The 24,499-nt window shown below is 46.0% G+C and overlaps 1 protein-coding gene across 2 annotated transcripts; it reads right to left on the reverse strand.

The window, feature by feature from the left end:
• Positions 1–16,456: 16,456 nt before the first annotated feature.
• On the reverse strand, positions 16,457–24,205 carry YPEL4 (yippee like 4). Of its 2 annotated transcripts, XM_061609660.1 has the most exons (7): positions 23,849–23,938; positions 23,469–23,505; positions 23,145–23,265; positions 21,722–22,045; positions 21,368–21,411; positions 17,962–18,070; positions 16,457–17,626 (listed from the first exon to the last, which is right to left on the reverse strand). In XM_061609660.1, exons 3-7 carry the CDS (start codon positions 23,190–23,192, stop codon positions 17,537–17,539), a joined length of 615 nt encoding a protein of 204 aa, XP_061465644.1. In that variant the 5' UTR covers positions 23,193–23,265; positions 23,469–23,505; positions 23,849–23,938; the 3' UTR covers positions 16,457–17,536. The 2 variants fall into 2 exon arrangements, with proteins under 2 accessions (XP_061465644.1, XP_061465643.1); XM_061609659.1 differs by lacking the exons at positions 23,145–23,265; positions 23,469–23,505 and having other exon boundaries at positions 23,849–24,205.
• Between the last annotated feature and the right edge of the window lie 294 nt (positions 24,206–24,499).

Genomic DNA, 24,499 nt, shown 5'->3' on the forward strand with positions numbered 1-24,499 from the left:
AATCCCCAGGAAGACACAGTTGGATTAGGTCTGGCCTACCCTGCTCCCCACCCAGGTTTTAGCAATACACGCCAGGTCTGTACGCTCATGCACAAGTAGATCATGGATTAGCATAGTTTTATGGCAAACCAACCTGGCACTTAACAAGTAGCATCACCAGACTGTTGGGCACAGTGTATCCAGCAGTAGGTGGGATAGGTGCCTGCCCCGCCCCTCGATCATTATAAAAGATGCCATATCAGTGAATAAGTACAATCTCCACAGTGGATGTATGTTCAAACCAACATACTTCCCTGAACGAAATGAAGGCATTTGGGGAATATGGGCAAATAAAAGTAGAAAAGATGTGTTTCTTCGGGAAACTTGAATACTCGTTTGTCTCACAGGTATGCCTCAGTGTGAATGCAGGGAGCCTGTGATGTCAATGAATACAAACACAAAATGTCCCAACTGGTATTTTGGGGGTGTTACTTTTCTTAGGAAATGCCTTACTAATTCAGATACACAACATGTCAACACAGGCTGCACAGCCTTTCTCATCAGTGTTTTGTCTGCAAGTTGTTTCCTCTGCATTCCTTTAATTTGTGGTCACTTGGGGTCAGATTTGATGAGAGTGCCTAAGGGCAGATCTGCACATTTCAGGAAGCTCCCTGGTTCTTGTGTTCATTTATACCAGGGGTGGCTAACCTGTGGCCTTGCTGGATTATACCAGTCCTGAGCCCTGACCATGCTGGCTGGGGCTGATGAAAGTTGGAGTCCAACAACTTCTGGAGGGCCACAGGTTAGCCACCCCTGTTTAATACAAAGCAGCAACTGAGGCAACCATTTGGAGAAAAAGGTCAGCATAGTGTGTGTAAAGGGGAGGGAGTGGCTTTTTCAACCCACACACACACATGCTTTTCTAGCTTACAATTGTCTCCACCCGTGTCCTCTTAAAGCTGCTGGGGAAAAGGTGTGAACATCTCATATCTTTTCCTTCACAGCTGTAACTGCAGCTTCAGAGGAGGACCATTTTCAGTGGAAAATTGGCACCATCTGTTGGGTCTTCACCATCCAGGGAAGGGAGAATGACAGCACAAATGTGACCCAACCATGTATGTCATCTGCTTGCCAGTGCTGAGGACAGTGCCAGGTAGGGATGGGAAGACCTGGCGATTTTGGTTCTCTCCCTTTCTCATTTTTCCAATCTTAAATTCACTTCTTCACATTTCTGCAGCAATTTGTGATTTCTTTTTAAAGTCCTCATGAAAATTCTTCAGCATCTTAGTGGAAATTTCTGCTGATCAACACAATCGCAGGGAGGGACTGCTCATCCTAAACCGGTGCCTGGAGGCTGTGAAGGGCTGGATGTGGGCTAACAAACTGAAACTTCATCCAGACAAGATGGAAGTGTTGCTGGTCAAGGGGAAAACTGCACCAGGAGTCACATCTCTTGAAGGAGCAGGTCTGCAGTTTGGGAGTCCTCCTGGATCCTGACCTGCTGCTTGAATATCAGGTGGCTGCTGTAGCCAGGAGTACTTTTGGCTAACTCAGATTGGTCTACCAGTTGCTCCCATTCCTGGAAGCAGTTGACCTGGGCACTGTGACACATGCATTGGTGACATTGAGACTTGATTACTGTAACACACTCTATGTGGGGCTGCCTTTCAAAATGGTTTGGAAATTGCAGTTGGTTCAAAATGTGGCAGCCAGAATATTAACTGGATTGTGACGCAAGGAGCATATCACCCCTGAGCTTTATCAATTCCACTGGCTCCCAATTTGTTCTGGGCCCAATTCAAAGTGCTGGTTCTGACCTTTAAAACCCTAAATGGCCTTGGACCAATGTACCTGAGGGACTGCTTACGCCCATATGTACTTGCCCGTGATTTAAGATCTGCTGCCTCTGGTCCCCTCTGCATGCCTGGAATGAAAGATGTCAGATTAGCAGGCACATGGGAGACAGCCTTTTCAGCCATGGTCCCCAAGCTCTGCAATACCCTACTCCAAGAAGCCTGCTCTGCTCCCTCCCTGATGGCTTTCCAGAGACTTCTGAAAACCATCTTGTTCCAGAAAGCCTTTGGGAGGGACTGAAGGCAGAGCCTGAAACTGATTTTATTTCCCTCCCCATTTTTAGTTTTTACCTCTTTAGTCCCTTTTAATATCACTCCCCTATATTTCTTAATTGTATTTTATGTATTTTTATCTGTTTTAATGTTTTTGTGATTTTATTGCGTATGATTTGATTGTGAGCCAATTGTAGGGTAGAAAGGCGGGATGGAAATATTTTAGGTAAAATAAAATAAATAAAATGTATGTAGTTTTGACTAATGTACACATTTTTGCAAGCAATTTCTCCTATTATAATGCATTTCAATGTTATTTTCACTATGATATTCATTTTTAAGCACACTTTCCCCTAATATATGCATATTTGTAAACATTGTTTGGTTAGAGAATGGCATCACAAAATTCAGATAAGTGAGAATTCCCAAGGACAACTGTGCTTTGGTTCTATTGTTTCAGAAAGTGCAGATTTGATAGATTCGGCTGTAAATAAGAGCTGAAACAAATTTCTTCCTCATCTCTAGTGCCAGCGTGATACATTTTGCTGCTGATACAGAGCCAAAATGGCACACACACCATGCTAGGGCCAACATTTTTGTGACCACTTTCAGACCCCAATTCCTGCCTTCATCTAATCCCCCACCACACCACACCCATGATACCTCCTAAAACAGCTTGTTTCACCCTCCTGCATGACAGAGCTGGCCCTGACCCACAAAGTTTCCATGCCTCCACCCAAAATTTAAGTATATTTGGTAGTACTGGAGTGATAGGAGCACCTGTGCTGGCAGTGCTGCATTAGCAATCTGGGTCCACCTCTCACTGGAAGCTGCCTATAGGAAGTCAGACCATTAGTCCATCTAGTTCAGTACTGATGACAGTGGCCTGGTTTGCTTGTCATCATCAGTTTTTAGCTCAACGTGGAATGGCAACTAAGCAAAGGTTTAGCTTAGCATGTTGTCCAAATCCGAAATCATGACTAAGGTCTCTCCTCCTTAATCACAGTTTGTAGCCAAGAACAAACCATCATGTTTGTGCATTTGCACTAAGTCATAGTTTGGCACAGCATTATATGTGAGCACAGCCACTGGTGGCAGCACTCTCTAGGCGGGTTTCAGGCAGGGGACATACCCAACCTTAAATGGAGACACCAGGGACTGAACATGAGGTCTTTCTTATGCAAAGCATGTGCTCTCTGGCTGGTACCATCTGGCCCGTGAGCTCTATGGCAGTGCTTCCCAACCTTTATGAGTACAGGACCCCCTCTGTAAGCTCAAAACTTTGTGACCCCCCCCCCATGCTAATTGTAATTTGAGTCTCTGTTAATTGGGAAAAAATAGTGTGTGGCAAAACTGCATCTCCAAATATCCCTTTCCATGAAAAGCTTCCTGCAGACAGGGAAGTGTTGCTTTATTTTCTGAATACAAAGGTCCAATCAAATTGGTATCCCCCTCCCCCCACACAGTCTGAAGATGCACAGTCCTGTCTCCCAACACCAGTGCATGACAGTATTGGACTACGATCCAGGTTTAAATCCCACCCAGCCATGAAGCCCACTGGGTGATCTTGGGCCAGACACAGTCTCTCAGCCTCACCTATCATACAGAGTTGGTGTAAGGATAAAATGGAGGCGGGGGGGAACCATGTGAACCACCTTGAGAAACTTGGAGGAAGGGTGGGATATAAATGTAACAATAATTAATTAAATAATAATACATTTCAGCTGCAGTATGTGGACCCCAGCCTCAGCCAACCTGCTGAGCATTTAATAATAATAATAATAATAATAATAATAATAATAATAATAATAATAATAAAAGGAGCAATGTGGTCATGGTGGGGATGCTACATTGTGAAGACAAAAGGGTGGATAGACTGAGGACAGGGTTAGTGCTTTTAGGCCTTGGGATGATCATCAGAACTGATATCTTGGTTAGCATGCACTTGGGAATAACAGCGGAGCAGAAAACAGATCAGCGCACACACACACACACCTGCCTCTCCTGCAAGCATGCCTGCATTCAAGCACATGGGAGGTGGGAAGCAGGGCCGGATTAAGCTGAGGAGGGCCCCTAGGCTGATTCTGAGCCGCCCGCCATCCCGTCCCATCCCATCCCCCCGCTTCACCTACCTTTCCACTTTTTTTGCGGCTGCGCACGCTGTGCGCGCAGGTTTGCCATCAATCAAGATGGCGGCTGAGGTTTCCTAAGGGGCTGAAGCCTCTGCCGCCATCTTGGTTGATGGCAGCAATGCACGCGTGTAGCACGCATGCGTGCCATCAACCAAGATGGCGGCAGAGGCTTCAGCCCCTTAGGGAAACCTCAGCCGCCATCTTGATTGATAGTAAACCGCAAAAAACAGCGGAGAAAAAGGTAAGTGAAGCGGGGGGATGGCGGGCGGTTTGGAAGCTCTTGTCCTGTGATCCGCAGCTCCTGTCCTGCTTCCGTGGATTGCGGGCCCCCAAGAGCTCCGGGCCCCTAGGCTTCAGCCTACTAAGCCTAATGGATAATCCGGCCCTGGTGGGAAGCCCTCAACTGTCGCATCTTAGAGAGAGATTAGGGGTGGTGGAGTGTAGGTGGAAGAAAGGGGGACCCTGGCACACACCTTCAGCCTCAGAGGTGGAAGGTGAGCAAGTCCTGAGTGTCCTCACTGCTCCTTAGCTCCATCTGGGCCAAAGGTGAGATCTGGGCAGCCTTGCAAATAAAAATACTTTTTAAAAGGAGGTGGCAATGAAGCAGGAGACAAGAAAGGCAGGCTGGCTGGCTGCCAGGAAGGGGGAAAGCAGCCTTTCCTTGCAGGCGTGTTTATTTTGTTTCACGAAAAGCCCCCTCTCCTTTCGTTCTGAGGAAGGGCGTTGTCCGCAGTGAGGAGATGGGAGCCAGCGATAGTAATCCTCTCTTCTTCCTGGTAGCTCCACCCTTAGCCTCCTTTGGTGTCTGCCACATGTTTTATAGGCAGACGCCTACCCTCAGCAAACCTGAAAGATGCTTTGCCACTTCAGCAAAAGTCCTCCCCTCTTATTTGGAACAAGGGGGAGATGTAGTCTGCAACTGCAGTGGTGAGCAGACAGCATCCAGGGAATGAAGATTTTTTTTAAAAAAAATCATTTATTTACTGTTTGTGGCCCCTCCAGATTACTTTGCAGTCCCCCTGGGGGTCATGGCCCCCAGGTTAGGAATCACTGCTCTATGGAATTATGTGGGACAGCAGGTGGCTCAGTATGGGCTGCATGGAGCATACTGTGGGTTTGGCTGCCACTGAGTGCCAAAGCTCAGTTGCTGAAAACCACAGGAGAGTGTTCTCCCTCAGGTCCTGCTTTCAGGCTTCTCATAGGCATCTGACTGCGCACTGTGAGAACTGGCCGCTGGATTAGATGGGCCATTGGCCTGATCCAGCAGGCTCTTCTTAGGTCTTTTTGTGCTGCAGACTAACAGGTCATTTCACAATATTACACAGAGACAAATCTGAGCTAGCCAGCTAGTATACATATTGGGGAGTTACATGACCCTGAACCTTGTACCTGTAAAAGACATTTTTAAGTACTGACCATAAAGTGGCCATTCTTGAACAAAGAAACTTCATACTGAAACTCCAGTGTGAAACAGCTGAATTACAACTTATCAATAAATTCATTTGCATCATCTAAGGTCTGAATTGAGATAATGGACCTAAAAAATCCTGGTCCTAACACAGATACCCTTTTGACATTTAAACTGAGTCCTCCGCCGCCCCCCATCCTTTACCAATTTCTTCCCTAAAACACCTACCGGGAGCCCGAGGAATAACGGCTGCCTGCTTCCCCATCCCTATCTCATATAAACCCGACGACATGAGTCTGCAGTGCCCAGTTGTTGGCTTGTTTTTAAGCCCAATTTCGCTGTGTCTGAGGTTACATTCCGGATATTTTAAAGGGTAGGGGGGCCCGCAGCAAATCAGCCACAAGTGGCGAGAGCGGACAGTCGCCATGTTAATTATCACTATGGATCCGCTCGCGTGAATTTGTGTCTAAACGAACTTTCCCAGTGACCCCCTCAATAAACAACCTGCAACAGATGGAGACACCCTCGTCAGGAAAGGTTGTAGTAGCAGAGCCCTGTTAGCGGGAGAGGCGCGCACGGGGGTAGGGGTAGGGGTAGGGGTGGGGGTGGGGGGAACGAGATCGCGTCCAATGAGAAGGCGAAGCCCCTCTCCAAAGGGTTAACGGACAGCCAATGGGAGCCGTACGGAGCGGATCCCACATGCTCCATTCAAGAATCTCAAGTATTCAAGATGGACGGAAGGGAATGCGGAGAGGAGAAGCAGGAGCTGCTTTTAGAGCTTGGCTTGCCACTTCCATGCCCGGGGGAAAGGGGAGGAAACTCCCCACAAGTTTTAACCTGTGCCACTGGGGGAGGCGAGAGACGAGGAGAAGGAAAAGAGCTGCTGAAAGGGTAAAGACGTCCAATGACTCGCTCCGGGGCACAAGGGGGTGCCCCCCCGTCTCCGATTCCCCTTTCACAAGCGCCTTGTTTAAAGTGCGGGGGCTGAGTTTTTTGTTGGCTCTGCGGAGATGGGAGACGGTAGGCGAGGGTGTCAAGAGTGCTGTTTGGAGACCGCGGGGGGGTGGGAGCGGAAGGCTGCGCTGTTCTGTGCCTTTAACCTGCCTCCCCGCCCCCTCTTCCTTAAACACCCGCCAGTTCATCTCATTCCTATCGGCCAGACTTCTTCGAGAGTGGTGTGAAGAATGGCATAACGGGTGGGGGGGGTAAGGCTCCATCTAACCAGCCCTTGGATGTAGGAAAGGGATAGACGAGAGTCCCCGAGGAGGCCTTGGGCCGCTCTTTTCAGGGACTCTTACTCTAACGTGTGGTTTCAGTAGCCTGAGTCCAGGAAGGGGGGGCTTGCCTTGCCTGTGGGATCAGAGAACCAGTAGCAGCGAGTTACCCCGAGTCTGTTCATGTTTCCAAGAGGAGTCCCATATTACAGGCATTCCCTGCCCCACCCCCCAAGTGACACCAAAAGCACCTCTGAGCCCCTTCTCATTCTCTGTGTTCATGTCTGAATGTTCATGCAGTGAACGGTGAATTGGCCATTTCTAGCCAGCATGGTCCTGCGTTTGCATTACAGGTACAGGAAATGCAAGAGGTGCTTTCAGTATCCTGTCTGTAAAACTCCTCAGTGTTTTCTCAGTTATCTTTGATTCCCTGCCCCCCCCAAAAAAACACTAGGATGTGTCCACAATGGGGTTTGGGGTGGGTGGGTATCTTGCATGTCCTCATTCACACCTTTTTCCCCCTGTGCACCTTTGCAAGTGTGCTGTTCCTTGCCAAGATAGCAGAGAATTGTGAACTATGCAGAATATGACAGAGTTGACCTACAGGGGAAGGACCGATGGCAGTGCCCAAAATTCAGAACTGCACCTTGCTTTCTTTTCCCAGATTCTGATCCATGACTTAGCACTAATGCACCAAACTAGAGTTGTAGGAAGCTCTTGTGTGGATATGCCCCTAGCCTGAGTGTAATATGGAGAAACTGAGCCTCTAGGAATGGATCAAAGGCTTTGCTGGAGCTCAGTAATTCAACAACCAGCAAGGCTGAGGAGGAAGGATCCCCAGAGTGCTTGTACAATAATGTTTCTAAAGACCTCAAGCTCCCAAGATCTGGAGGACATCTCCAGCCCAGTGACTCTCTTTAGCCTGCACAGAGTACATTTTTGCCCATTGGAAACTCCAGGCTTTGAAAAGCCAAACCCAGGAAAGGCCTATAGCTCGACGGCAGAGCACCTGTTTTCCAAGCACAAGGTCCCAGGTTCAATCCCTGGCATCTCCAGGTAGGGATAGGAATGTCCCTGTCTGAAACCCTGTAGAGCCATGTCAGTCAGTGTAGACAATACTAAGCTAGATGGCCCAATGGTTGGACTCAGTATAAAGCAACTTCCTGTTTGCGTTCCTATTTGTATTGATCTGAAAAAGCTGGTGTTCATAGGGACAGCACTGTGGCACATTGGAGAGAAAAGACTCCAGTGTAAGCATCAATGTGTGCAATTACTTGTTGGGGTTTATTTTTCATCATGAGCAGAGCCTGCCGAAGCATCCATGTGGTGAGCTAAGTTGGGTTTTCTGTACAGTTTAGCAGGTATGTGGCAGAAGTATCTATTCACAGAGTAGCTAAAGGCAACTTCAGATGGCCTGGTATATTTAACATAGATGTCCTCAGTTTATGCAGACAGCTACAAAAAAAATCTATACAGAGTGAGAGAAAAATCTAAGTATTTGTGTAAAGTAAGTAACTTGTCCTTGTCTTTGGTGCTGTTAGACTAAGGTATAAGTTTATGTCATGCTGCCAGTGTTAAACTGTATTAAGTCAGACATACCTTTCTCATCATTACAGGCCCTTTGAATTAGGTGGTACACAGCCATTATTAATGCAGAATCAGTTATTACATAATAAAGCAGTCTCTTCTCTAAAGAGTTTGTAATTAGAGTCAGAGAGGAAGAGCTTTATAATTTATTTGCATAAACTGAGAATTGGAAGTTGAAAGAGTGAGCTATGTGCTAAAAGATTTCCTGAAGCAAAGTTTAAACCAAGAATGTATGACTTTCTGAATGGGTTTGTTTTATATGTAAATTATATTATAATGGATGCTTGTATGTAGAGTACTATAATATGACATTTCTAAATAATTATTGCTAGCAAGACTAGACTGCATACAAATTTGGTTGCCAGACAACCAGGCAATTTTTTTTCTTTTGCTTCAGGTAGTTGGCAGAAAAACAAGGATCAGATTGATTTTTTCCCCTTTTCAGTTGTTGGGAGTTGGTTGGTTTGTTTGGGAGCTGTGCGTCTTGGGTGAATAGATACTGCCTGGTAACTGCCGAGAGCTAGAAAATCCCAGGGTCTACCTCTAGGTTTTCCAGGGACTAGAATTTTGATTCCAGTAACTGGCAGTCCTATCTAGAAATAGCAACATAATATTGCAAGCATGTTAGGCCAACAATCTGAACGTTTTTCAGGAGTGTGGGCAGCGTTTTTTTAACTTTGCCTATTTGGAAATCTTTGTTCTCCATTGGACGTCATGCTCTGATATTGAAGGAACACTTAAAAGAAAAGTTGTATTGATGAGTAAATCCTGTTAGTACAGATTTGAAGGAAGAAACTCTGAAGTCCTTAGCTGTATTGCTTTTTCACAGTTCAGATGCTAGAAAAGGTGTGTGTGTGAAGAGAGAGAAACAGAGAGCTAAATCAGGTACACAAGTACAAACCTTCTTCAGCACATATACACAAAGGTATATCTCCATTTTCAGAAAATGAAATGGAATCTGTAGGAAGTCCAAAAATATTAGAAGAAGGTTAGAAATCTTAGTAATATTCAAAATACCTTGAACTACAACTCCTATTAGTCTCAGCAAGCATGATGGCCAGGGATAATGGAAATTGTAGTTCAGCAACATCTGGAGGGCCGAGGTTCCCCATCTCTGTTGTACTGCATCACTTGGGCAGAGCAATCATATTAACATTACACTGTGTGGTAGGGAGAGAGACCTATTGCTACAGCAGTGGAATGGTTGCTATATTCATTGCATGTTTAGCCTGAGAGGGAGAAAAAACACAACAACAAAATAGAGGAACATCAGGAAAGCAACAGACACTGCCACCCTCCCTTAGCATCTCTTGAAACATGATATCCCAGCTATCACACACACAAACACACACACACACACACAGCTGAGCCAATCATGGTCAACCAGCCATTTTGGCCCTCCCCCTGGCAGCTCATGACCAATCTGCCCCCTCCAGTTTGCCTGACAGGCCAGTCCTGCTGAGTAACATCCAAGCAGGCCTCATGCCCCTACTCCAACCAGCCACTTCATATACCCTGGCAGCCTTACCTATCCCACCTGTGCACCCTGAAATGCCTACCCCCTCACAGTCCAAGGAACTTGAGTGAGAACAATATGGAACCCATCAAACACTGTTCTACTACCACCAGCCTTCAGAGTTCCATACTGAGACCAGCCGAAGTCAGATCATACTTCAGTGGGAGACAGTTACCTTTCTCCCCCTCCCTAGTGAGACGGAAGCAACACGTGGTAATGTCAAAGACTTTATTGAACAGAGTCTTGGATGGAGTGGATCATGAATGGGAAGGGCACATATGTGGGGTTGCCAGTCACTCCAGCAGGGTTCCTGTGCTTCAGACTGTGGCTTAACAAACAGCAAGGTAGTAAGTGCAATGTCTCTTACGGCACCAGCTCCATGCTAGGAACGCATTCACCGGTCACATCATTGTCTGTCATAGGGCTTGCAAAGGTGCTGGAACATGTAAGCTAGCAAGCCCATGGAGGAACAGATGCGAGTATCCTGGTGACTGCGGCTGTGTATGAAGGATGCTGCTCTCTGCTGCTGCAGGGACAGGAAGTTTTAGAGCAATACAAGTTCACACAGGACATGGTATTTATATGTAGCCAAGTGGGTGAGGCAGGAGAGATGGAAGACAGTTGCAGCAGTTGTACATTACAGGATGTGTTTGCTCTCCCTTAGCTTAATTGTGTGAGATGCTGCACCCTGGCACCCCCAATTGTTGGAGTGGAGTAGGATGGGGTGTTTGTATCTGGAGGTGCAAGGCAAGGTCCCTGTATAGGTACCTGTTAGGGATTTAGGCAGAGAAGTGCTAGCAATGTGCTCATGCTCCTATGCCCGTTGAGAGAGTGAGTTATTTTGAGCAAAGTGCTCTTTCCCCATCGTTTCCCCTCACCAGAGTTCTCTCTTCTGAGTTCTAAGCGTGTGCAACACAAATCTCTCTCTCTCTATATATACACATACACCATACTATGCTGTCATCTGAGCCAAGGTCTCCCTGTGTAGGGTTGACGTATTGGTGGCTGTGTGCTGTGAATTGGGTGCTGAACTACACAGTATCCTATATCCTCTCATGGAAATGCAGGTGGACCAGTTGTCTGTGCAATGAAAGCTATTTTTTGAATACTTCCCCGTCCCTTGAAGACAATAAGAGAGAAACTTCATGCCTAGGACTAGTGTAAAGCTGTGCGGTCGATAAGGGCATGGTTGTGGATTGAAGGGGTATAGGATCCAATGTACGTATTCTCCCTTGTACTGCTCATGCCCTACCCATGACTTGTAGGAAGATAGGAAGCTGCCTTATTCTGAGTCAGACCCTTGGTCCATCTTGCTCAGTATGCTGACTGACAGTAGCTCTCCAGGGTTTCAGAAAGGGGCTTCTCCCAGCCCTGCTTGAAAATGTTGGGGAATGAACCTAGGACCTTCTGCATACAAACCAGATGCCCTACCACTGACCTACAGCCCTTTCCTTCTACTGTGTTTTGGCTGTTCCACTGGCATATCTTCACCAGCTGAACAGCTTCACTGATGGACTGTTCCCTCATCCTGCTGGGGGTGTCCCACCAGCATATCTATCATGGTAGTGGTATATTTGGCATTCTTCTAGCATAATGGGATTTCTACCAAATCCTAAAGCCCCTCAGCCAATGTAACTCCAGTATAGGCTTGCGTCCCAAGTTTTCTCATTAGTTTTCTCATTACCTCAACAGAGCTTAAAGCTTAATTAGGTGGAAATATAACACTCTAACAATATTTAACCTGAAAGCTTAAAGTATGATGAGGAGTTAACAGTAGTATGAAACCAAAACACTATTAATCAATTACATTTCTCCCTGATCTGGTGATCTCTTACAGTACAACCTTAATCATGTATGCCCTATTGAATTCAATGGTGCTTACTCTCAGTTAAGTAGGGTTAGGTTTGCAGCCTTGCTTCTCACTATGGGCCACCTGCATGCATGGAACAGCTGTTCTAGGTGTGTCCACCTGAGCATGTGAGGAAAACCAGAGCATCCTGCATGGCTTGGAGAAGCAGATCCACTGCTCTGCCTCTGAATACTAAGGTCTTGCATGTTTGTAAATGGATGTAATTCAAGCAGACCACCAACCTCTGATCTTATCAATGAATAGGTATTTACTTTCACATATGAAAATAACTATCCACTTCCAAATGACAATGTGAATGGCAATCTGCTTCCAGTCTGTGTAATTGTTCCTCACGTGCATGTTTGGACATGTGAGCATAACTGGATTTGGTGTTTTTTTTACCTAATCAGAATTTTAGATCCCTGTGCTTTTAAAAACATTTTAAAATATGTTTCTCTCTACAGGTTTGACTCATTCCATTGTGCTACTGGGTGTAATAAACCTGAATCAGAGTTGTTTTAAAAAGCAAGGGAAACATGAGTGACAAAATACCATCTTTATATAATTCTTCAGGAATCTATGAAGTAACTGCAGTTTAAACTGTCTTATTTAAAAGCTATGTGATGTCCTTGTGAGACAACTCATACATGTAATTTCATGGAACAACTCTAGAAAGAGTCTTGGTGTTACCTTTTCTGTTTAGATCAATATAATTTTGGGGAAAATGTATAGAAAATATTCAAGAAGGGCAGTTCAGTGTTCTTGGGGTGTTTTACCTCTTTATTAAATACTATAGGTTACATTTGTTCCTTCATTCTTGGCAAAATGGGCACAGTGACAATGCTTTCATCCTTGTCCTACTTAATATTGCATTCACAAACTACTTACCTTATCTTGCAATCACAAAATGTTCATGCTTGTGAGTCCTTAGGGTTCTCTCCCACCTGTCTATCCATTAAAACTACTTATTTTAATTTATTAGAAAACATGCTTGAGTTCAGTTAAGAAATGGCCTCCATCCAAACTATGTGTATTTCCAGTAAGTTTCTCTGGATCTTCTTGATTTTGTTTCTTACATATATGTTTGCATTTACAGATTTTTGTGACCTTCATATGAAGCCAAAGCTGTTTTTCCCACAGTGGATTCTATATTTTTGTCTTCCATGGATTCGTGGATTGTTTCTGCCTTCTGTTGTGCTTGTCTGTAATTAATTTTAGCAATTACATTGATTAAACATAGAATGGAGCCCGCTCTCTACCTAACAGGCAATTCCCCCTGCAAAAAAAGAGGTGTCATGACCAGATATATTTTAATGGCCTTGACCAGACTAGAAATAACAGCAATTCGAAGTTAACTGCATTGTAAAAAATGTTTGACTACATTATCTTTGCTAGATCATTGCAGCCAAACCAAAAGGAATTTGTGCAGCCAAGAAAGCCAGACAGATTAACTGCAACAAAAAGTCTGGATCCAGAGGAAGACCTTCTATGTGCAGAAGAGGGATAGTCGATGTGGTGCCCTTCAAATGTTGCTGGACTACAACTCCCATAATTCCTGGCCATTGGCCATGCTGGCTGGTGTCAATATGTAGTCCAGCAACATCTGGAGGGGACCACATTGGCTACTCCTAGTTTAGAATATAGAAGCTCATATAGGTAGGGAGCGAGAGCTGTGTGTGAGAGGAGGGATAGGTTTATATCTATGGTGCTGCTCACTTGCCTAATTCTTTCACTTTAGAATCTGAGAGCCGTTTCCTCCCTTTGCTCCAGAAGCTCGTTTTCATTTCCCCAAAATCCCATTTGCTTCATATCCAGTCACAGGTTTCAGCACCATTGGTAGGTGAATGACCTGTCGATGAGGGATGCGGGCATCCCCTTCCACCAGTGTCCACAACCCTCGTCACAAAACAATCAGTCAGTCTCTCCCTTTCGGTCATGGCACAAGTCCTAACCAAACAACAGATTTAGGAAAAGCCCTTTCTTTTATTAAATAATACATCTGCATTCATTTTTGCTGGAGAGCTGTTCACTGGTATTCTTTCTGAGGTCTCCATAGGCAAAGCTACTGGATAGCAAGATTTTGGTTCTGGGGAAGGGAGTTCTGTCTTAGGTTACAATTTTTCTACCTAGTGTTTACATGAATCAAACTCCAAGGTCTTATGTAATGACCGTGGCATTTGGTTAAGGCATTGGGGTGAAAGACTCCCATACTTGACTGATGGTGCTCTTACAGCTTTGGGAAATAAGCTTCCCATGCCTGCACCTCTGTTTGCCATCCTGCCCCTTATTATCTATTTGCTTTGAGTTCTTCAGGGTGGAGAATGTCTTTTATTCTGTAGTTCAACACTGCTTGTGACAACAGAGACTCTGGTTACTTTAAAGCCATTCCACCAAGGTTCCTGCTGAAGGCCCATGATGATATTTATAGCATCCATACTGAATTCTACAGGATCAATAGATCAGATCAAGTGAATGCTTCAGACCTTGAGGCTTATAGATCCACAGTCAGACAGATCATGCAGCAATTGTTCGCAGCTGGTCACAGCTACAGGATAGACTATCGGAGGCCCTGGTTACATACTCTCTCTCCCTCCCTCCCTCCTCTGCAAGGTGGTAACCTGAATTTGGTAACCTATATCAACTATTTAGCTTAATATGCATATATTGGGGGCCCTGCTCCTGTGGTGGTCCATGTGTACATCAGAGCCCTGATACACACACCAGGGATGCTGGATCAGAATGTGTGTTTTCAGCTGGCAAAGCTATTAATGAATGGAGAAATACTGCATGCGGCCTCAAAAACTAAGCAGCACAAACTGTTGGAATTAAGTTAGAAATTATTGCTAATGCAAAACGTCTTCTGCATGTTGAACAGTAGTGAAGGTTAGCTGATAGCTGAAATATTATTATTATTTATTTGATTTATATCCCGCCCTTTCTCCCAGTAGGAGCCCAGGGTGGCAGTAGCAGACCTGGAAGCAGGAAACCTAATGTGCTCTGTTGATGCTCCCTGCTAGATGATTTTAAGTGTAAAGGAACTTTCTCTCTTCCATTTGATTGTTTTCCAAATGTATGATGGAGATGGATCATCCCAGATCATTTGTATATGAGATCTGATACGTAGAGCTAAAAGTAAGAGACAAGCGGTACAGCCTTGAACTCATACCCAGAAATGTGAACCCAGTAATCGGATTATCCTAACATCTAAAGGTTTGTTTTTTAAAACTGGCTGGTTTCTTACAGTCCCATCCTGATCCAAAGTATTTTCTCTCTGGAATTAAAAGAATACAAACCCCTGGTTGGAATTAAAATAATACTAAGACAGTCATTTGTGGTAAGAGATGAGAGTGGAATCCAGATTTCTGGATCTGTTTGTTCAGTGGCTGAACAACTGAAATGCCATATATGCTCTAGAACCATGGCTTTCAGTCTGGCAAGTAGGGTGAATCTGGGGAAGGTTTTGGTTATCTTCTAAGTAGAACAGAGGTTTCATTAGTAATCTATGCCATTCCAGCTCGGCTTTACTGAATAGCCTCCTACACGCTGCTGTGGAGGTGGAGTTGGTGTGTGCAGAGGCAGAGAGTAGTTCAGCAAAAGAGATGGTATTCCATCTCCCTTTATTCCCCTCTCCCCCTAGGGCGACCTTCTGGGGAATCTTCTAGAAATATCAGACTGGATGAAGACTAAAGAGGATTGTTGAAATTATTTGGGCACTACAGCAGCCCAGTGTTCTGTAGAGGGCTCTGTAAAGAAAGTAAACTGATAAGAGTTAAAATAAACCCCATTTGTTTTGGGTGATCCTTTGGTGAGAAGGTGGTTCTCTTGATTCAGCATAGGAAATCGGAGAGAGCGAAGAGCCTTCTGAGGTATTGGGCACGGCCCCTGTCCGAGGCTCTTTTCACATTGTGCTACTGTCTGAGCCCAGCCCAAGCAGTGCAATGTAAAAAGGGCATTGGGTGGGTGGCCACAGCAGCATGAAACCTCTATACGTCTACTACTGGCAAAGGTCAAAGGATAGGCATAGACTGTGTAATGCAAGGCAAAAGGTAGGATTGAGAAAACTGATAGTGTCTGCCCATTGCAAAACATGGGCTTCTGTAACAGATGAAGCACTCTCTCCACCCCCACCTGACCTATATGGGGCTGTTCAACATCAGCCGCTGGGTTGGGATAGTTCACAGGCCAATGGGCTTTGGCACCTGAGTGGTAGCGGAAGGGTTGTTCCTTCCTTGGAAGTCACCTTTGGCTGTTCTCTTTCTGTTACAACAACCTATTGCCTAATAAATGCTACTGTTTGTGTAAATGGGTGTCTCCTGTATTCTTGTAGAGTTGCTGAATTGCTGGCAAGTGCTAAAATCTGTTGGAAAGAAAGCTCTGACTCATTTGGGATGTGAAAAGGAAGGCATGGGCAGCAACTTCCTGCATTACGGTAATTTTGCACATACAGTTCTGTGGTTCTGCCAGCATATAAATAGGGAGAAACTTGTTGGTTGGTATTTTATTTGTATGTTTGGCTTTCCAGGTGCTCATCCCTACGGTGCTGATGTTTGCTTAAAGTTTTTTATAGTGGACTTTTTAAGTTTAGGCAGTCAGCCCTTTTCATTTGAAAGAAGTCCTCTTGGGATGTTTGCCCAGCAAGCATGGTTCTTGTGAACAGAATTGCTAGCTTTGGGCTGAAGCTAGGCAAGGAAGTAAGATAACGGAAGCCATTAGTAGTATGGCTTTTTTTAAAATATAAAACACCTTTATTATACAAAAAAGTCCTGCGCTGGTGACAGTGCTGAGGCTTTGCCCCCATCTGCCCCCCATCCTGTCTTCATGTGGGGTGGGGGGATGTGGGGGGGGCATGGTGCCCAGGGATCACAAGCACACGACAGCCCAAAACAAAAGAAACAGACTCCATAGAGTAGACATGGGGAAAAATACCACGGCAGTGTCTGGGGAAGGGAGTGGTGAAAGGGGATGTGAACTACCATGGCCCCATGTGGAGAGGGACTGGCTCCTCTCTCCCTTACCTCTAGGATCCCTTTGTTTCATATTGGGAGGGATTTACTCTGCCCTCCATCCTTCTTTGCCTAACACTGGTAGGCTGTCAACACAATTTTTATTTCTCCCCAAAAAGGAGAAGAGCATAGGAAGCTGCTTTTTCCTGAATCAGACCCCCATTGGTCCTTCTAGTTCAACACTGTCAGTTTTAACTGACAGCAGTTATCCAGGGCATTGGGCAGAGGTCTGACCTAGTCCTGTTCCATGAGATCCTTTTTTAAAAAAAACCTAGAGGGGCCAGGAATTGAACCTGGAACCTTCTGCATGCAAAGCATGTGCTCTCCCACTGTGCTATGGCACCTTCCCAAAAGCTTGCCCTGTGTCCACAGACTTTTCTGTCCTGTTCCAGAAAGGGTGGCTTCTGTCTTATACAATGGACTGCAAATGTTCAAGCCTGCTTCCAGGCTCGCAGTTCTGGATGCCGCAGTTTGCTCCACCCAGGAGGCGCTATCAATGGAATCCAATCCTAAATCCCCAGTACTGGCCCCTGAACCCTCGTGAGCTTTCCCTTCTGCTGTTGTAGGGGCAGGGATGGGGTTCTCCACTCTGTGAATCCAGCACTTCAGAGCGTACAAGAGGTTTGGGAGAAGGGTCCTGGTATCTCCAGTCCCACAGATGATGCTGTGCAGGAGACTGGGGGAGGGGAGCTGGGTTGGTTGTACTGGGATGCCAGCTGTGGAAGTGGGGTTAGGAAAGGGCAAGGCATGCTACGCAGGAGGGTGCGCACCCAGAGTCTCCCTCAGTCCCAGCCGTTGTCCTTCACCATATGTGACATCTCAATAATGTACTTCCCTTCTTTGTACTTCTGGCTGGTCTCGAAGGCTTGTTCCTGGCAAATGGGGAAATTGGGAGATATTAAGCCCATATACTCCACACACACCCTCCTCCAGATAATCTAACACCCAAAACTCAAGTCGCACTCAAAAGGAGCATGGGAGTGGTATGTAAAAACAAAACCATCGACAATTACAATAGGGGAACTAGGAATCAGAATTTCCACTAGCGTGATATGGCCAATGGCATCTCTAAATGACAGTGTCAGACGCAGATTCTCTATACGTGCCTAATTTTGACTCTTTCCAACAAGTTTTTTTTCTGTGCCAGCCCTGTTTTGAAAGGGGGTTCATTGTCTATACTTGTAAGCCACCTGCATTCAGTACTCACATATTTCCAGCCCAGTGTTGTCTTGCAGCTTTCACAGAAAATGTCAGCAACTGAATGGAGACCAGTGAGTAAGAGGCGTTGCTCGGCTGGACCGCAGCCCACATTAACCCTGTAGTCAAAGAAATTAGAAGGCACCATCTCTCATTTTATCCTTATCACAGTTCCATCCTGTTTTGTTTTGTGTCCTAGAGAGATTATTGCAAACTCTAGGCAGGGAGGGTGGGGGAAACTAACCACGTCTTAACACGTGCACACATACACACATGGAAGAAAATACACAGAAAGAAAATAAAGGCTTTCAAGCCACGCTGCTGGTGTTTTGGGTGACTGATTTATGGAAAGTTCTCACCAACTGAAACATAACTTACACAATTGGTTATAAAAAAACTAAAACACATCTCAATAGTTTCTATTTCCAGATCAAAATCTATTAAGCACCTATTTTCTTAGGATGCAGAAGTATCACATCTCCTAAGCTTTTAAAATAAATAGATTTGATATCAGTCACACCCCGATGTTGTAGTCCTTCAGGCATTTGACTGAAGCTGTTTAAGAAGGATTTTAGCTGAACATTTTTAGTTTGATATGTTTTGAATGCTGTTCCCTTATATGGTTTTCATATACTGGTGGTGCGATATGCTGTTTTTTAAATGGTTATTTAAAGCAATTATAACCTTTGTGCATTGGTGACGTGTTTTCAAGATGTTTACATCATGAGCCATTTTTAGTCATCCTGGTGAAAAAAGTGGAACACAAGCTTTTAAAATAAAATAAAAATCACCACCTTATGTCTTTACAATTTGTCTTGAAAAGAAAAGAAAAAGAAAGACCAGCCTGTTCGGCTAGGAACCAAGATGGAGTACTGAGAAAGAATTCTGAATCCAGTCACACAGCGGCCTCTTGTGGCCATGACAAGGAACACCCAGAACAACTGGGACACATTCACATTGTAGTGAAGAACCATCCCAATTCCACACTGGTCCCTGGGAAGAGAGAGAGAAAGCTCCAACAGACACGTTACTCAAGTCACTGTATTTCTTCCTCATCCCAGGCTTGACAGTTCATGCTCAGATGTAACACTGTGGCTACAGCAGGCATCTGATCAGACTGTCTTAGGAGATCATCTTAAAGCCTGCTGTTGTATCAGCTGAAATGTGGGATGTTCACCCCTGAAAACCTGAGGGCCATAGGGAGTGCCAAAGGCTTAAACTTCAGGGAATATTTCTGTATGCTAAACATAGTCTCCAAGTCAGCCACAGATGATAGAGTAATGGAATAATACAAAGGCTCCCCCCTCCCACTAAACTGGGGGCCTAGAACAATTATGAACCTAAAATAACCCAGGAACTGTCATTGTTATTTGCCCTGGCAAGTACAAATGGGCATCTCCTTATATACAAGGTGCTTCTACTCACTGTAGAAGTCTCTTACTATATAGATAATCCTCATATCCTGCTGGTTGGCTTCCCACAGGCATCTGGTTGGCCACTGTGAGAACAGAATGCTGGACTCATTGGGCTTTTGGCCTGATCCAGCAGGGCTCTTCTTATGTCCTTACCCTAGCCAATGCCCTCTTAGCTTGAGAGAGCAGATCAACCTGGTGGAAGCAAGAGGCAGCCAGACTGAGTTACTGGAACACTGGAGGCAAGGGCCACCCAAAGACCAGTGTCTTTCCCTCATGATTTCAAACTGATCTACAATGAAAGAGAACTCAAATTATCCTGGTAAATTAGGAGTCTGAGGGAGAGGAAAAGAAAATCATCTTGTCCTTACATTGTGATATGGTCTCCCATCAATTATTTTAAACTAACCCTCCACTGTGGTGAAAGGCACAGTAACTGCATTCCTTGCCTCTTATAAGGGTGATAAAACCCAGTTTTGCACCCATTTGAAAAACCAGCAGCTGGAATAAAAGCTATTCTATACCATTTGTTTAGATAAACTGTTCACTTCATGTATGTCCATGTAAGGGCAAAACCATGATAATCACACTGGAGAACAAGAATAATCAAACACCACTTGCACTGGCAGGCAGTGGTCAATAACCAATATTAAACTATGCATGAGAACTTCCCACAAACTAAAAGACAGTCTGCTTGGTTTTTTTCCAAAGGATTGGCCAAGCAGATCCTTATGTTTGTAGGTCCCATACATTCCTACCACTGAGAAAAGAGCATCTATTTCTGAGGCAACAGGAATTCACCATTCCAAAACAACAGTTTGCTTGGCTGGGTTCAACAAGCATGGCAGAGGAATGCTAAATCTGTATGACTCAGTCAGTCTGTCTTGGAGATAGGCCTTCTCCCTGCCAAAGGCCAATTAGAAATGAAGAGAAGGGAAAGCAATGTTCTGTCCTTCACTGTCCACACTATGGCACATACTGAGACACCTGGAGAGAGCCTTCTGCACTAAAAGTTGCATTTTGTGTATATTAGAATGATCACAGCCCTGGAGGTCTGAAGGATGACCAGGAATCCTCTGGTCCATCTCCATGTAGTCAGGATTAATCATCCATCAGCCTTTGCAGATGCATTAGGTAAGAGTCCTCAAAAGAGCAGAATTAATGGTTCAACTTGAAGAAAAATAAATGGTAAATAAACATTTTGTAGAGATTATGATTAATCACTAGGTTCAGTATCAAGGGTAGATCATGCCTGAAGGTCAAGAACATTGTCATCCTGTGGGTGGTTGAGCCACGCAAGAGAGAGAACTGAATTGACACAAAGCAAGATGTGAGGAGTTCCAGTGTAAGGCCTGGCAGTGCTATCTCTGAGTTCAGGAGGAGGATGTAGCAGGGAATCCAGTGATGAATTAAGTAATGGCAGTGAGACTTTGGAAACAAAGGCTACACAAAGACAGAAATTAAGCACTAAATTTATCTTGAATGTGCTTCATTTCTGAAAAGAGAATTGCTCAGGTGTAATGTGAGCTAGAAGCCACATTTGCTGACTTTGATGCCTTTAGTCCTAGCCCCAGATTGTGGGTGCTGGTCACAGTTATTCGGTAATGAAAGAGGCCCTTGGTACGCATTCAGAGGTAATCTCATTTTGTTCCTTCTTGTGGTCCAGAAATCAATATGATGAGCCCTGGTTCCAACTGAGCTGATTATCAGGATGCCTGAAGACAATGGGATGTTGAGTGAGATATGATGGATATATGCCATCATATACATTTACACACACACACACACACACAGAGAGAGAAATGTTCAAATACAACCCTAACCCACTCCCCACCCTAGTGACATCGCTTCACAATTCCCTCCTTTTGCAGAATGGATGAGATATAGCAGCGCGCAACGTTCTTCAGGGTTGAAACATAACCCTCTCTCCCTGCCTCTGCTCCTGGAACTCTCCCCCACATCCCCACCCCCTCCAAACAAAACCAATTGTAGTAGGAGACTCACACAGAATTGAAAAGATAGGCGCGACCATGACTTCCCTGGAAGGACTGTGGAAATAAAGTATAGGAGTTATGACCTCTCCCTTGAAAGGTTCTTTGACTCACTCCCCAAACCCAACCACTTGCTTCAAGGCAGAAATCCCCAGGTCTGAGAAAGATCAGACTGTTCCTGGACAGGCTGATGTATGTTACTGGTAAGGTATCCCACCAGAAGATTGCCGCTTTTAGAAAGTGCCCTAGTGAGGCCCTGGCTGGCATGGCTTTGGGGAAATTGCACAATGCCAGAGATGCAGGAAGGCCAGTGATAAATAATAGCTGTATAATTATGCTTGTCGCCATGTTCCAGGGACGCACGTACCTTGGAGATGAGCTCGTCATGCTTGGCCAGATGTGCTCGACAGTGAACACAGCTGTATGTTCGGTGGCAGCGGGGCAGGTAACTGCGGAAGGTCTTGGTTGGGAGACAGGCAGCGGGTGGTACCGGCTCACAGCTGGGCATGACAGGCTGGAGAGCAATGCCCTGTCGAGGTGGGGGAGCCGGTGCTGTGCAGCCCCCACACAGGCGGTCGCAAGTGAAGCAGCGAAGCAGGTTGGCTAGAGCCGTGTTTTGGAAAAGTGAAGTTTGGGGGGCCTGCACTGCCAGGGGCCCCCCAGATGAGAACCAGACTGAAAGCGTAGGCACCTATAGAGAGAAAATGGCAAGCAACTATTAGCCAAAGAAGAAAGCCTGCTGTGCGTCAGGCCCTGGAGGAGGTGATCTGGACCTCTCCTGGAGGCAGAAGTTATGACATGCACTGCACAGCATAGCATAATGTGTACTTTAGTGGATAGAAAGCTTAGTGGATTCATCAGTCTAGAATAATTACCACTGGGCCCTTGTTCCACATTCAGTCAGTACTGTAATTAGAATCCTCAGTCCACCTCTGTAAACAGGCACTGAAAAGGAGGCAGGGTGTGGGGAGGGAATCTGTCCAGTTTTTATCAAGTTCAAAAAGGAACAGTGTCAGGACCTTCCTAATCTGCACCAAGTAATTTGGGTATACATAATTCAAATCTCCAGCTGAACCTGTTGCTCTCATTGTTACAGGAACAGGCCTATAGCTCAGGTACTTTGAGCAACATGTTCAGCTTATCCTCACAACTTTCATAATTTGATAAGCTAATTGTAGGTTAAGGCCAGAGTTTTGTTTTATTTTAATGGTATCCATGCAGCCCAACCCTATGTAGTTCAATGGTATTTACTCCATTACACAGAATCACAGTCTTGGTTTTTACAACAATGATCTAAAATACCCATTTGATTTAGGAACACATCTTCTGTTTTCTGTTTTGTTCATGTTAATAACATTCAGATAGCACATAGGGATCTGCCTTATACTGAGTCAGGGCACTGATCCGTTTAGCTCAGTGTTGTCGACACAGACTAGCAGCAGTTCTCCAGGGTTTTAGGAAGGGGCCTTTCCCAGCCCTACCTGGAGATGCCAGGGATTGAACTTGGGGCCTTCTGCATGCAAAGCAGGTACTCTTCCACTGAGGTGTGGCCCTTCAACTACAGATGCTGTTATACAATCCGTCACATAACCAGAATGACTTGCCATGTATGAAAACGTTTGAATTACGTTAACTGGCCTAAGGCCACGGAGCAACCTTTGAGAACAGAGGTCAATAATACTGTTATTTTCTACACCCAACACTGTAGCGACCCTTGCACTCAGCAATAGCCCCTGATAAAATATTGCCTTTTCCTACCCACGCTTGTCACAGGCCATCTCCCCTCTTACTGTGGCGGCAAGAGAGCCCTCTACTGGGGCCTCGGCCGTTATTTCCATGCCTATTCATTCAAAGCCTCCCTCCCGTCCGCTCTCGTTCTGTCGACGCCTCTCAGCCCCGCGAGCGCGCTCCCTGTCGAAAGAAAAGAGGCATTACACCCCAGCTGACTTTTCGAAGCCCCAGCAGCTTCATGTATTTGTCACCGTGTGGGCATTAGCCAATCTATCTTGCAGCAGCGTCAACGCCGCCCGCAACTCTGGCTTCCAAAAAAGAAGTCCAGATTCTGATTAATGCCGCCAGAACCACCCCAGAAAAACCCATGCACGCTGCTATACCTTGATTTTCGCACTTCACCAGTCCGCTTCGTCCCTCCTAGAGGGGGGGGGGAGAGAGAGAGAAATAGGGGATGAGAAAAGAAGTGAAGTGGGAGGAGCCCAGGTGCCTGGGGGCTCAACGCGTTAATCACCGCAGAGTCTGATTCACGTGGCTGCGTGCGCGGAAGGAAAATAAAGGCGGATTTGGCGGCGCAAAGTTCCCAAAGGGAATGGGGGCAGGGGAGAAACAGAGGGAAGAAAGGGAACGGGCTCTTTCTCACTCACTCCCCCCATGGGTAAAAACGGCCGGGAGGCGGCGACGACGAAATGATAGATTCACCAAACGCCCCAGGAGGGCAAGTTTCAGCGGCGCCGTCTCCTTTGCCCTACGTGCTGCTCACCTTGAAGCCTGCCCCCGAGTGTGCATGTGTGGAGCTGTCTCTCCTCCTCTGCTCCTGCTGCCGATCTGTGAGGGGTCGCGTCAAGGGGAGCGCAGCTTCGGGGCGGTCAAAGGGCTGTTTTTGTGCTCCGTCTGTAGCCGAATGTGGCTGTGTGTTGTGGAACCGCATCATAACATTGTGAGTCATCCCTCCCTCCTTTCAGCCTGCCGCTACGTCAGAGCGGGGCTGGAGACACAGATCAAAGAGGGAGGGGAGAAGCAGGGGCCACCACCACCGCGGCAGAGATGCTGCGGGGTGAGAGAGACTGAGAGAGCGCTCGCGGTAACGCAAAGGGTGCGCTGGGGTAGATAGTCTGGGGAAACGGGCAGCCGGAGGTCGAGGAGGGCAAGCAGTGGCGCGGCCGGGAGAGGCTCCGCCGGTGGGGGAGGGGAGAGGCTCCGCCGGTGGGGGAGGGGAGAGACGCACAGGTGATAAATCCCACGTTGCGCGCCTGTGGCAAACTCTGACGCAGGAAGAGAGGCGAGAGACGCAGCTAAGGGCCAAGGACTGGAAATCTGCAATATCATTCTCCGAGGCGCTCACCCCACCCCTCAAAGCATCTAGCTGCTCATCTTAGTGCCTCCAAGACCCTGGAGATACCCCTAAACACAA

This window comes from Rhineura floridana, chromosome 2 (assembly GCF_030035675.1).
Source record: "Rhineura floridana isolate rRhiFlo1 chromosome 2, rRhiFlo1.hap2, whole genome shotgun sequence".
NCBI classification, from domain to species: domain Eukaryota; kingdom Metazoa; phylum Chordata; class Lepidosauria; order Squamata; family Rhineuridae; genus Rhineura; species Rhineura floridana.

Bases quoted from the DNA above. Each gene is read 5' to 3' on its own strand.
- YPEL4 (XM_061609659.1), bottom strand. From the start codon at position 24,034: ATGACTCACAATGTTATGATGCGGTTCCACAACACACAGCCACATTCG. The intron at 21,412-21,721 runs GTACGTGCGTCC...TTATTTCCACAG, and splicing joins ATGACGAGCTCATCTCCAAG to TCCTTCCAGGGAAGTCATGG. The intron at 18,071-21,367 runs GTGAGTCTCCTA...CTTTGACTACAG, and splicing joins GCCTATCTTTTCAATTCTGT to GGTTAATGTGGGCTGCGGTC.